Here is a 14,743-nt window from a genome sequence, read left to right as displayed (position 1 = left end):
AACACAAGAAAGGCACCCGGGGTGGATGGGATCTATCCAGTTATATTAAAGGAGGCAGCAAAGGAAGTAAGCAAACCCTTAGCCATAATTATGAGAGCTTCCTTGGACTCAGGGCAGGTACCCATAGACTGGAAATGTGCAAATGTGACCCCAATTCACAAAGGAGGATCAAAGGCTGACCCAAGTAATTATAGACCTGTGAGCTTAACTTCTGTTCCAGGAAAATTAATGCAGGCACTGGTTAAAGAAGCACTGCAGGATCATCTAGACAAGACTTCAGTTATAGCTCAGACACAGCATGGTTTTGTTAAGGGGAAGTCTTGCCTGACGAATTTGATTGGATACTATGATGCAGTCACAAAAAAACTGGATGCAGGGAATAGCTTTGATATTATATACTTGGATCTTAGAAAGGCTTTTGATACTGTTGCACATGGAAGACTGCTACACAAATTGGAGCAGTGTGACATTGGAGGCAAATTGCTGCTATGGATAAAGGGGTGGTTGAGGGGGAGAAGACAGAGAGTGGTAATCAATGGACACTGCTCATCGTGGACTAATGTTATTAGTGGAGTCCCTCAGGGCTCAGTGTTGTGTCCATTATTGTTTTCTGTATTTATAAATGATATTGATGATGGTATATCAAGCTTAATGTCCAAGTTTGCAGATGATACAAAGGTTGGCAGGGTTGTCAAGGACACTACGCTGCTGCTGCAACAGGATCTGGAAAGGTTGAGCAGATGGGCTGAGAGGTGGCAAATGAAGTTTAACATTGACAAATGTAAAGTACTACACATGGGGAAACAGCAACCCCAGAGCAATGTATCAACTCTGTGGTACTACACTGACAGTGGTAGAGAATGAAAGGGACTTGGGGGGGGGGTGGTTGTGCAGGCAGATATGAAGTTCTCTGAGCAGTGCAGACGGGCTGCAAGGGTAGCTCATGGAGTATTGTCAATGATATACAGGAATGTTTCCAGCAGGGATAAGGAGGTGATTATTCCCTTGTATAAGGCAATGGTCAGGCCACACCTAGAGTACTGTATACAGGTCTGGAGGCCTCATTTCAAGAAGGAATGTAGAGCTGCTGGAACGAGTACAGAGAAGGGCAACAAGATTAGTGAATGGAACAAAGGGGTGCTCTTACGAAGAAAGGCTTAAGTTTTGCAAATTAGTGTCTGGAGACTAGGCACCAGCGAGGTGATCTGATAGAGGTGTATAAAGCCTTGAATGGTTTGAGCATGCTCAATGCTGATGGGATTTTTCCTCTAGCTCAGAATAATCACCTGAGAGGGCATAAATTCAAATTGAGGAAAGACAGATGTAGGATAGACATGTGGAAATTTGCCTTTAGCCAGAGGGTGGTTGGTTGGTGGAACAGACTTCCATCCCTTGTAGTGGAGGTTGATAGCCTAAATAAGTTTAAGGCTCAGCTGGACAGGTATTTTGAACGAACAGAGAGGTGAAGTGGGTTTTTTTTTTTTTTTTTGGCTGATGCTGCATAAGCTTGCTTTCTTGCATCAAATGCCTCTACTAATGCTAATGCTATATTTGTATATAAAATATTTGCAATAAATTGTAAATATATTGGTATTATTTCCTGTCTTTTTAACCCTAAAAACACACATTAATTCAAGTTTAGCATTTTATATGAATTTTTATACTTCAAAGGTCAACTTATACAATATATACAGTATTGTATAGTGAAATATACAATAATTAATCTTGTTTTGTGTACAAAGGCTCCTAAAAATTTTTTTTTTTTTTTAAAAAAAAGAACTCTTTCAAAATGATTGCAAAGGAATGTATTTCTTGGTGAAGAGCACATCTAATTTAAAGTGGTAGTAAAAATCTGAGAGTACATATCAAACAGGACTGTAATCCATCTTACTTTGCATTAGCAGAAACTTAAAGCATAAAGCAGTGTCTACCTGGAATTGGTTTGCTGAAAGGGTAGAAAACAGGTAATCTAAATTAAAGTTCTCCCAACATCTCATATGCGATGATTGGCTGTTCTCTATCTGTTTAGAGCCAGGGGAACGTCATCTGGCTATCTGTTTTCCGAATCTTTCTGCTAACATCTTCCAATCAAATTCATATCTGTATAGTCCCTGAATAATACTGTTGTACTTTCGAATTTCTCAGCATTTTAATGTTGAGATATATTCCAAGCATAGAATGGCTCTTTTAAAATAATTTTGATTTTTGAATGGATGTAGTCAGAGCATGTATGGAGGTGGGGGGGGGGAGTGTATGTGCACACACTTTAACATTGACATATTTGGCCATATATGTTCACAATGAATATGTAAATTGGGTAATACTTAATTTCATATAGTTTTTTTTATATATTTTCTTTTAAAAATTCAATTTCGCTGACAAGTACTCTTAAATGAAGGTTTCTGATTTCATCAAATCTGATAAAAAAAATTAAGAGGGAAGGAAAAAGAGAGAGAGAGATGAAAGGAAGAAAAATAAACAGTTTTGTATTCAAATAATACTAATCAAAATTTGACAAGGATTTAACTGATACAGCTTTGTCTTAGATTGTTTTTTTAATCAATTTTTGGTAGACGAAAAAAAAAAAAAAAAAAAATTACAAAGACTAAGAATTTCATGTAACTATTTCTGGTGACTTTAATATTGTAATTTAAATGCACTCAATATTTTTCTTTGATTTAAAAGTAAATATCTTAAGGAGTGTGGATTTTTGTTTTTATCCATTACCATGGTTGGAAATGTGTATAATTCTGTAGATAGTAGTATAAACTTTATAAAGAATACTAACACCTGATAGTCTTTCAAATTAAAAAAAAAGTAGGAAGCTTCCTTTTAACTTAAAGTGAAACTAAATTTAGGAAACTACATAACAATTCAAGGTATAATGAAAGTATACCAATTTAACAGTTTTATTAGTTGAGCTTATTGGCATAATTAGTGTGTAATATGAAACAAAGTTGTTTCATATTATACAATAATGCAATATGAAATAATTAATGCTAATACTTATTTAAATATTTAACAATTACATGCAACAAAATTACATATGTCATTATGTTATATATAAGGAGATAATAAAAAAAAAAACTGATAAACCCCAACTTACAATGGTTCCATGTTGAAGCATCTGGGCTTGAAAAACAACATAATCTTCTGGGTTATATGGATGACCAAACTGATTCTGCTGGGAAAACTGCCATTCATTTTCATTAATTGCCTGTTATGTATAAGAATATGTACATGAAATTTTTTTCATTGCAAAAAGGATGAGGGGAACTAAATGGTGAATTTAAATAAAATTTCACTGCTACTTTACATTTAGTGAAATGGCTTGAACACAATAATAATGGTTATTTCTTAATACAGTAGAGCATCAGTTATCCAGAATAATTAATGTCAGACCTCTTCTGGATGGCAAAATTTTCCAGATAATAGAATGCAAGGTAAAATTAATTAAATTCTGTTATAATGTATTAAGGTAAAAAGAAAAGGACTTTAAATATCGTGAAAAAAAAACGAATTTATTTAATTTTAAAAAAATAACTTATACATAAAAATTCACACATTTACATATGCATGTATATTCGGATTGGTATATTACTGCAAATTATGTGGAAAAAATTTAATTTTTTTAAAATAATGTTTGATCATTTTGTTTTGTTTGCTGTGACTTTTTTTTTTTTGCTGCGAAATCTCTCAAGTTACTTAATATCAATTTGATTGTATTACATTCTTCCTGGTTTTCTGCCCATTTCAGTGCTGTTTCTTTTCATTGGCATTTTATTGTAAAAAACAAACTGAGAAAAGTAACAAATCACACAGTTTCAGGCTGATATTATTCTTACCAAATCTGGAGCCAAAATAAACATAATATGAAATGAAGAGAACAAAATATGTCAGGGAAAGTTGGGTTCACGGGAGCAAATGACAACTCTATCACTCATGGTTTCCGAGAAAACCCATAAATCCTAATCAGAAAAGTTGAGCAGGTGGGCTGAGAGGTGGCAACTGAAGTTTAATATTGACAAATGTAAAGTACTGGATATGGGAAGCAGTAACCTCAGAATAATGTTTTTTTTTTTTTTTTTTTTTGATTTGGTAGTTGTTGGCGCATCGGCTTCTGTGGCCATACTGCACCTCCCAAGGTTTTTGCAGTACTTTGATCCAAGCCCGAGGCGGGAATCGAACCCGCGACCTTTGGGTTGCCGGGCAGGTACTTTACCCACTCGGCTAGCCCGGTCGGCCTCAGAATAATGTATCAACTGTGTGGTACTACACTGACAAAGTGTAAAGTGTATTTAGTGTCTAATGACACCAGGGGTTTCCCCCATCTCCGCATTGCTTTCACTGTGACAGTTCGCTGGGAAGGCCAGAGATTTAAAAGTGTATGGATATTGTACTTGCGTAGTGTTGTGTTCTGTTGTGTTGTTCATCTGGCCGTTTAGCTGTTGGACCCCTACTGAGGCCCAACGTTGCCACACTTGGCCCTGTGGAGGCAGACCAAGTACACCAGTATTTTTAGATAAGTACTCTGGCAGGTCCTGCCACCTAATTTTCTGAGATTTCAGTGGCTAGGACCTATATATATAAGGGGGGGGGCAGGATAAACGCTTGAATCTAGTTAGGCCGAAAGAGGTTGCAAGTGTGTGAGTTTGGCATTTAAAATTTTTCGTTGTTTGGGGCATTCGCTTTTTGCTGGTGATATAGGTAGAGTAGGGGGGAGAGACGGAAAGCTGGGGGGAAAGACAGAAATATGGGGTCAATAGGGAAGGCGACCCCAGGTATATCAGTGGGGCATGCCCTTGCCCCACCAGAGGGAAAAGAGGGGATGGTGGGGTGGGGAGAGGGCAAAAAGACCTTCCCTCACCCCACCAGGGACGGGGAGAGAAAGTGGGCTGGGAAAGGGAGCCCCGCCCAGTTCGCCATAGCGGCAATTTGCAGTGCCCTCCAGCAAGTGCAGTCCGATGATGACTCGTTGGTGGGGCCTAGTCCTTTTCTAGGTGTGTGGGTTCATCCTGGGAGCGACGACATCCTGGCTGGAGCCACTCCCATTGGTTCCTAGGTCGACGCTGTTTCATTTATTCTGCTGCATATTACGCCGTTTGTCCTTAGTATTTTGCGAACCTTTCCTCTGTGCTGATATTTTATCAGTTTGCCTTTATGTATTATTTGTGGTCATCTATTCGTTGTGGATGGCTATTTCTGTTTGTCATCTATTGTAGACGTCAAGTGCAAATTGGCTGAGGGCTTTGTATTCATCTTCTGAATCCAGTAGATGGTACTCTTGATTTTTCGGCAAGTAATGAATCTCAGTTATAAGTCTACTTCTGTGTTCTTCGTAGCATTCACAATCTTGCATAATATGCTGCCAGGTTTCAGGTTCTCCACAGGTGCATGTGGATTCTATTATTCCGAGTGCATTCAGTTTTGCTTTAAATGGGCCGTGGCCCGTCAGGAGGAAGGTTGTATTTAGCCCAGGATAGAACCACGAGGGGGCTTTTGGGTACATTTTTGCGACTATCGGTATGAAGCTTCTTGTAACTTGACCCTTTGGTGACATCTCCCATCTGTGCTGCCAAATCTTCAACATGTAAGACACTATTTGTTTTTTCTCTGTCGTCCGGCTGTTGGGTGGGTCCAAAGTAAAGTCATAGATGGAGGCAGGCATATCCTTGGACAGTAAATACATGAGTCCACATCTAGTCACCTCGAGGTCCAGCGGAAGAGCTCCTGCCAGGACCTGCAGAGCATGGGTGCTCACCGTTTTGCAGGCCCTAGTTATAGTTAGAAGTATGTTTCTTTGGATAAGTGTCCAGCAGTCTTCTGCTGACCACGGTTCCGGCCTTACTGAACCAGATTGGCGATCCGTAGGTGATCGCTGGGATGAATATTGTTTTATAATACAGGGACAGGGTCTTCCTGTTGAGTCCAGAGTCTGCGAGATACTCTTGTTACAAGCGCTGCATAGTTCCTTAGTTTCTCTCTCAGGTAGGTGAGGTGAGGTGTAAATAACAGGTTTCCATACAGGATAATACCTAGATACTTTATTTACTTTGTTAGTTTAATGGTGGATCCCGCTATCTTTATTTGCAGTGGTCATCTTATATTTAGAGAGCCTTTTAGTAATACTGAGTTTGTCTTGGTTGGTGAAATCATTAACATACGTGTTTTCACCCAATTCTGTAGGGTTTTTAGTGCTTGGTTTGCCTGTGTTTCAAGTCCCGTTCTGGAGTCCACTTCCACCATTAAAATGAGATCATCAGCAAAGTCCTGACAGGCCACATTTCCCAGGTCCAGAGCCAAGACGTCATCAAAGACCACGTTCCACATTAGAGGCCCCAGGACAGATGCCTGTGGACAGCCCCTTCGGACGCTTTTAACAACTCTTTGGAAAGTTGTGACAACCTCAATTTTCCTATCCAACAGATATGCCCGGGCACTGTTATACAAGTTTTCTGAGAGTGCTGCTTTCCGGAGCCTGCTAAGGACGCTCGGCCACCAGACTGCGTCGAAGGCCCCAGCAAAATCCACTGCTATTACCAGAAAGTACTTCTTACTTTGGGTTGCCTTGATTATGAGGTTTTGGACTGCTTCAATGGTCAAGAAGCCCAGTTTTAATCCATATTGCCTGGGTGATTCAGGTTGGTGGTTTTGTAATGGTTCATGATCCTTTTGTGGAGCAGCCTTTCATAGAGTTTGCTTAGGGTAGAGAGTAGGGCTATGGGGCAATACGAGGCCGTTTGGTCCGGAGGTTTTGTAGGGTTTTTTAAGATAAGTTTTAGATGTGCAGTCTTCCAACTTGTCGGGAATTTCCCAGTTTCTAGGCATCGGTTGAGGAGATTAAGTATCAGGTTCGGTATATATTCCACGGCTTTTTTGACCATCCCTGGTTGTATGAGATCCGGGCCGGGACATTTCCTGTTGCACATTTGCAGGGCCGCACCCTGTAATTCATCAACTGAAGGGTGGTTCTATTTCTTGGGTTCTATACGTTTGGTTTGCCTGGCATATTACCTTTTGTTGTTCATTAAGGATATCTGGTGGTTCATGGATGATAACACTAAGGATATTGGTGATCGATTCCTTCCACATTTTAGTCAGGCTTCCATTGGGCATCCTCGTTACAGTGGATACTTCTCCCCTGGGGAGCTTGTTTGTAGTGGTTTTATACACCACTACCCCAGGGGTTCTCATTCCCCGTCTTGGAGACCAGGTTTTCCCAAGAGGCTCGCTTGTTCTTTTTAATTTTTTCTGTATAGGTGTTTTGCCCCTCTTTGTATTGTTGCCGTAGTACAGCTACCTCTCTTGGTGGTCATGTTCTCCGTGCTCTTTGGAATTCCTTCCACTTTGTCTGGACCTGTTTACTCAATCTTTGCAATTCTGGAGTCTACCTGGCCATGTCCCCGACTGAGAGGGTTTTCCTCTTCATCGCTGTCCCTGCTGCTTCAGTTATGATACTGGTGATTGTCTCTTGGAGTGTATCCGGGTTTTTCATCTCACTGTCCACTGCCTGTCTGGCCAGTTCCTCCAGCATTTTTTGCACCTTGCTGGTCAGTTTACTCTGAAGAGTTCCCAGTCTGCCTTTTGGATTGCAAATATGTTTGCCAAATGTCTGTTTGTAGTTATTTTTGTCATTGATCTTCTGATTTGGTAGGTTATTGTACGGTGATCCGATGTGGTCCAGGCATTTTGCACTATCCAATCGGTCACGTGGGCTTCAATATTCCTTGTGGTCAGGGTAATATCAATCGTGGCTTCCCACAAGGTATTGCAGAATGTTGGCAGGTTAAAGGGTACTACACTGACAGTGGTAGAGAGTGAAAAGGACCTGAGGGTAATTGTGCAGGCAGATATGAAGTTTTCTGAGCAATGCAGACAGTCTTCAAGAGTAGCTCATGCTGTCTTGTCAATGATATACAAGAATTTTTCTAGCAGGGATAAGGAGGTGATTATCCCCTTGTATAAGGCAATAGTCAGGCCACACCTTGAGTACTGTATAATACAGGTCTGGAGGCCTCATTTTAAGAAGGATGTAGAGCTGTTGGAACAAGTACAGAAGGTGCAAGAGTACACGTGAACAGGAAGTGTTTACTGGCTCCAGCAAATAGAGAAGTTTTGCTTTTTTATTGACTTAAATTGGCATATTAATTTATTTTTTAGAGTTGCTTTATATTCCTAGTAACAATACTTTAGTTTAATTTGAATTTAGATAGAGATTTTGTAGGTTATTACTTGGTATCGGTAAGGGTATCAAATCCATGTGTTTAACATGGTTTTGCAGCTCCTGCGAACGAAAAGTTTTTAATTATATTTAGCCGCTTTATTGACCTAATTGTGAGATTAAATTATTTTCCATAAGTAGTTTATAGACCTAGTCAAGCTCCGTGGTTTATTTTGAATTTAGATAGTGCGATTTGGAAAGTAAATAATACCTCGTGTCTGTAGATTAACCGTTCATAATTTGCCGACATTGTTATAAAATACAACATGTGCACCGAACTAGATAGCATAAGGGCTAACGGAAAACTAGATAGGAAGTATAGTAGTATCAATTAATCAGTAAAATTTATTAATCTTATTAAATTTTATTGTCAATTGAATTGTACTTTAACTAAATAAATATTGTGACCTAGTTTTTACAAATGTAACATCATAAATTAATACATAAGTTGACAGGGGATAAGAAAGTCATAACGTAACTCTGAGATAACATTCGATACCAAAATACATACATACATACATACATACATATATATATATATATATATATATATATATATATATATATATATATATATATATATATATATATATATATCCGATAATTCAAAATAAAAATATAAGCCAGTAGTATGGCTAAAAATATAGAGCGAAATTACCATAAAAATAACGTAAAATAAAATAACAAAAACAAACAGGGAAGGGAAAGTAAAGGTACTAAGATATAAGCAGTAGCCGATTGTCCCCATATAATTTAGCAATTTTAATCCAATTAATAAAACCAATGTCAAATTTAAAATAATGCCAATTATAATATGATTTAGCAGTACCCCCCTTGAAGGTACCAGATCCGAAAAACTTGAAATATCACCAAAAAAGAGGTTGAAAGAACTACCTAAATGAAAAATAAAATATAAAAATAAGACTGACCATTATGCCCCATATCGACAGAGGACCATGGGGCCAATAATGGTCATGGAATCGCTGCATTTCAATCACCATACAAATCGTCGCAAAGGCGAAAAGATCGATGAACCAAACCACCCATTCCTCCTCCGATCGATCCACCAATGCAGAGGATTTACATGGCGGTGGTCCTTATGCAGCAAGAAATAATATACAGAACAGACAACACTTTAGATCAGAGCCACACCACTGACATAATGTAAGCTTATATAAAGGAAAGAAAGGAATAGATGGTGGCACAGGCGCTGCTTATTTAGCATATCAACCCACTACTACCATTGATTTATATTTGAATAACGGCTTAAAAGTTAAACATAAAATAAGATAATAAATAAATATAAAGCTGTCATTCGAGGCAGCAAAATGCACATCCTCCACATGAAGCCCAGATATATCCGATAATTCAAAATAAAAATATCAGCCAGTAGTATGGCTAAAAATAGAGCGAAATTAACATAAAAATAAATAACGTAAAATAAAATAACAAACTGGGAAGGGAAAGTAAAGGTACTAAGATATAAGCAGTAGCCGATTGTCCCCATATAATTTAGCAATTTTAATCCAATTAATAAAACCAATGTCAAATTTAAAATAATGCCAATTATAATATGATTTAGCAGTACCCCCCTTGAAGGTACCAGATCCAAAAAACGTGAAACCCTTTATATAAGCTGGTTAAGCTTACATTATGTCAGTGGTGTGGCTCTGATCTAGAGTGCTGTCTGTTCTATATATTATTTCTTGCTGCATAAGGACCACCGCCATGTAAATCCTCTGCATTGGTGGATTGATCGGAGGAGGAATGGGTGGTTTGGTTCTTCGATCTTTTTGCCTTTGCAACGATTGAAATGCAGCGATTCCATGACCATTATTGGCCTCGTGGTCCTCTGTCGATATGGGGCATAATGGTCAGTCTATTTTTATATTTTATTTAGGTAGTTCTTTCAACCTCTTTTTTGGTGATATTTCATGTTTTTCGGATCTGGTACCTTCAAGGGGGGTACCATTAAATCATTATAATTGGCATTATTTTAAATTTGACATTGGTTTTATTAATTGGATTAAAATTGCTAAATTATACGGGGACAATTGGCTATTGCTTATATCTTAGTACCTTTACTTTCCCTTCCCCATTTGTTTTTATGTTCTTTTATTTTACGTTAATTTCGCTCTATATTTTAGCCATACTACTGGCTTATATTTTTATTTTTGAATTATCGGATATATCTGGGCTTCATGTGGAGGATGTGCATTTTGCTGCCTCTAATGACAGCTTTATATTTATTTATTATCTTATTTTATGTTTAACTTTTAAGCCATTATTCAAATATATATATATATATATATATATATATATATATATAGTGTTATAACTGCATTGGGATACAAGTTTAGGGTTATATTTTGTATTTGAATTTTATTGAACTTGAACAGAAATCATGACTCAGACCAGAGCAGCAAAGCAAAAGGCTCAAACTAATGGAAGTGCTGTGGCTAAGGGGAGAACTGAGAGGGGAGGGGCAGTTGTCCTCTGAATCAGTCTATTTATTGAAATACACTGCTTTTTTGATGTTTGTGGAGCAATCAGGAATGGGACATGATATTGCTAAGGGGAATGTCTTTGTGTGTGCACGATGTAAGGACTGTGAGGAAATCAGGTGCCAACTCAGCATTGTTACGGGCTTATGAGAGTTTGAAGGACAGGGTGGATGCCCTTGAAGGATTTAAATTGAGGGGCCCATCAAGCTCTCAGCTGCCCACATCAATGCCAGAGCTTGCACTTGAACATCAAGCAAAACAGCAGCAAACCCCAAGGCAGAATGCACTGATCCCAAAGGAACTAGTTGTTGCAGGTGACTATTGTCAGGGAAACGGGGAACATATTGTGCAAAAAGGATAGATGGAACAGGACCAGTGTATGTTTGCCAGGGGCAAAGGTTGATGACATTGTAGAGTAGATATCATCTTTTAAGGGCACAAAGGGTGATATTGTTGTACATGTTGGCACTAATGATATTAAGAGTAGGAGACCGGCAGAATTACTTAACAAGTTAATGCTGAAAAAAAGCAGTGAGTTAGGGTTGAATTTGAAAGCATCTGCAATTCTGCTCAGACACGATAGGAGGGAGTATATGATGAGAACCTTGTCGATCAATTCGGCCCTGGAGAGATTGTGCAAGGCTCAAGGAGTAGAATTTTTCTCAGCCTGGTCTGTGCTTGTTAACAGGAGAGACTGCTTCTACAGGAATGGGATACACTTAAATAGAAAGGGTGCAAGAATATTTTCTGATGCTATCGAGGCAGAGTTAGGTGGGCCGGAAAACAGCTAGCTTGGTGAGATACACAGGCTAATAGATTAACAGTAGCCGCTGGCACAGGTAAAAGTGATTCTTGCACTACTTCTATTGAAACGCAATTGAGCAGCAGCCTGGAAAGCAAGGCAATGGGGATTTCCAAGACTACGGAGTCTTAGTGGAACAAGTAAATATACATGGGCTGTGTTAGGGTAACTAGGAGTAGAAACAGGTGCATGTATACCAATGCTAGGAGTATAGTTAATAAATTCAATGAGCTTGAAGTGCTAGTCAAGACATCAAAGGCAGATATTGTTGGGATATCAGAGACATGGTGTAACACAGACATAAGCAGTGCAGAACTGGAATTTGGGGAGTACAATGTGTACAGAAAGGATAGAAAGGGAGGAGGGGGTTATGCTGTTAGTTAAGAAACACAAAATCTAAGGAAGTGCACAAAATCTAAGGAAGTGCATCCAACTGATGTTGGTGGACAATGCAATGTTGAGTGTTTGGTGTGACATAAGCACTGGGAAAGGAAAAATGATGGTAGTAGATATGTGTTATAGGCCAAATGAATCTGATGAGTATAATGAGCAATCGTGCAGAGAAATAGAGTGGGAAGGTAAATCAGTGTCTTATAATGGGGAATTTTAATTTCCCAGAAATTGACTGGAATTTGTGGGTTGGTCACACACACTAGCAAGGCTTGTGTGGATTTATTGGAGGATTGTTTTCTACAGCAGCATGTTTGGGAGGCAACTAGAGAGAGTAACTCTATCTGATTATCAGCTGTGATTCTTCATGCCTCAAGAATCTGCAGATAAAAGAACCACTAGGAGGCAGTGATCAGTGTGCTGAAGTGGGATTTACTCAAAGAAGTAACTACCATCAAGGGTAAAGGGAAGGGTTTTTGCTTTCGTAAAGGCGACTACGGTGGTCTGAGACAGTATTTAAATTCTATACAGTGGGACCAACTGATGATGTTACCAACAGCAAATTCAAAATGGGAAGCATTCAAAGAATTAATCTTGGAATGCTATTAGGCTTTTCATACAACAAAGAAATATTGTTCAAGATTTAGGCCTAAATGGATGTCAAATGAACTAATTAGACATGTGACAGAAGAAAAATGCATGGGATACATATAAATTAACATGTGACGCAGAAGCCTACGATAGATATAAGCTGGTGTGTAACCAGACTAACTTTGCCTGCCAAGTTAGGCAGGCAAAGGCAGATTACAAGAAATCTTTGGCAAAGGATGCAAAGAAATACAGCAAAGAGTTCTTTGCTTATGTAAACTCTAGAAGGAAGGGGATGAATCAGATTGGTCCACTTGATATCGATGGTTCAACTGTTGATGATCCTGCTCAGGTAGCTAACAAACTAAATGAATATTTTGCATCAACATTCACACATGAGAAGTTATTCAGGGAGTGGAATGCCAGAGGTGTATTCAACTCTGGCAGTAAGCTAGATAATCTTGCAATAACTGAGATTAAAGTGGAGGAGAAATTGTTGAAGATAAACTTAAGAAAGGCACCTGGGGTGGATGGAATCTATCCAGTTATATTAAAGGAGGCGGCAAAGGAAGTAAGCAAACCCTTAGCCATAATTATGAGAGCTTCCCTGGACAGATATCTCCAGTCCATGGGTACATGCAATGTGACCACAATCCACAAAGGAGGATCAAAGGGAGACAGGTAATTACAGACCTGTTAGTTTAACTTCTGTTCCAGGGAAATTAATGGTGGAACTGTTTAAAGAAGCACTGCAGGATCATCTAGACAAGACTTCAGTTATAGTTCGGACAGCATGAGTTTGTTAAGGAGAAGTCTTGTCTGACTAATTTGATTGGATACTATTATGTAGTCACAAAGGAGCTGGATGAAAAGAATAACTTTGATATCATATATTTGGATCTTAGAAAGGCCTTTGATACTGTTGCACATGGATGACTGCTGCACAAATTGGAGCAGTGTGGCATTGGAGGCAAATTGCTGCTATGGATATAGGGATGGTTGAGTGGGAGAAGACAGTGGTAATCAACGGACACTGCTCTTCGTGAACTAATGTTATTAGTGAAGTCCTGAGGGTTCAGTGTTGGGTCCATTGTTGTTTTCTGTATTTATAAATGAAATTGATGATGGTATATCAGGCTTAATGTCCAAGTTTGCAGATGATACGAAGGTTGGCAGGGTTGTTAATGACACTAATGACAGTACACTGCTGCAACAGGATCTAGAGAAGTTGAGCAGATGGGCTGAGAGGTGGCAAATGAAGTTTAACATTGACAAATGTAAAGTACTACATATGGAAAGCAGTAATCCCAGAGTAAAGTATTAACCTCTGTGGTAGCACACTGACAGTGGTAGAGAACTAATTAATTTATAAGCCAAAATTTTCTAGCTTCTCTTGGTAATACTTACTGCAACTTCTATCACAGGCCACATTTGTTGCTGACTAGCTTCAGTAAGAGTACTATCATCTTCCATGTCATCATATAATAATGCCTATAAAAAAAAAAAGATAACATTTTAGAACAAGAAAAATCTGAATTAAAAGTAAAATGAAGAAACAGTCAAAGTAGTCACTATTGTACTGTAAATTGATTGCACTTTAAACAATGCCTTAATATGGACAGGATTTCCCCTTTCTTTCAGGAATTTCAGTTTGTCTGTTCTTTAAAATCAGTATTATATCATGGAAACCCTGAGCTTTTCCAGAACTAAAAAAAAAAAAAAAATACACACTACATATTTGACTCCCTCTCCTCATATAGGTCTATAGACCTTAGTGGTATTATAACCTCCCTATCTCTAAACCAAATATTCAGTAAGTCATTGATAGGAACACCACTTCATCATCCCCTATTTCTGGGTGGCACCATATTTTAATTAGCCCAATTATGCCAACATTAGTTCTCCTAACCAGGAGTTCAAAATTCACTGATACTTTAGACATTACTGTATACACAGTTAAGATTAAATGTTCTTGTATAGATCACACACACACTTCCCCAACTCATTTGAAACGTCACTACTTCCAACCATCATGAAAATATATCAGCTGTTCTGGCAACAAACAAGAATTCTGGTTATGTCTGAAAGCATCACCTTGATTCACATCATCAGATAAATGTGTATCTTACTCCTGTCCCCATCCCCTAACTAACAGTTTCTCTGAACCCTTAGGCAAAAATCCCTTAACCACTTTTGTTCAAGTGTATTGTATCTCTACAAAACATTCCTTCTACCTAC

At 38.5% G+C, this 14,743-nt stretch overlaps 1 protein-coding gene across 1 annotated transcript in view; it reads right to left on the bottom strand.

The window, feature by feature from the left end:
- The window catches only part of LOC150087642 (glycerophosphocholine phosphodiesterase GPCPD1-like), a 149,369-nt gene that overhangs the window by 81,933 nt on the left and 52,693 nt on the right, over nt 1–14,743 (bottom strand). The window contains exons 5-6 of the mRNA XM_090369173.1: nt 13,913–13,996; nt 3,107–3,217 (exon numbers count right to left, since the gene is read on the bottom strand). Of these exons, the coding sequence (XP_090225299.1) occupies nt 3,107–3,217; nt 13,913–13,996 (195 nt within the window). The remainder of the gene's footprint in view (nt 1–3,106; nt 3,218–13,912; nt 13,997–14,743) is intronic.

The sequence above is a fragment of the Mastigoproctus giganteus genome, chromosome 3 (assembly GCF_048544385.1).
Source record: "Mastigoproctus giganteus isolate SK-2022 chromosome 3, ASM4854438v1, whole genome shotgun sequence".
Classification (NCBI taxonomy): domain Eukaryota; kingdom Metazoa; phylum Arthropoda; class Arachnida; order Uropygi; family Thelyphonidae; genus Mastigoproctus; species Mastigoproctus giganteus.
The sequence above is the reverse complement of the archived record's forward strand: the minus strand, read 5'-3'. Positions and strand labels throughout refer to the sequence as shown.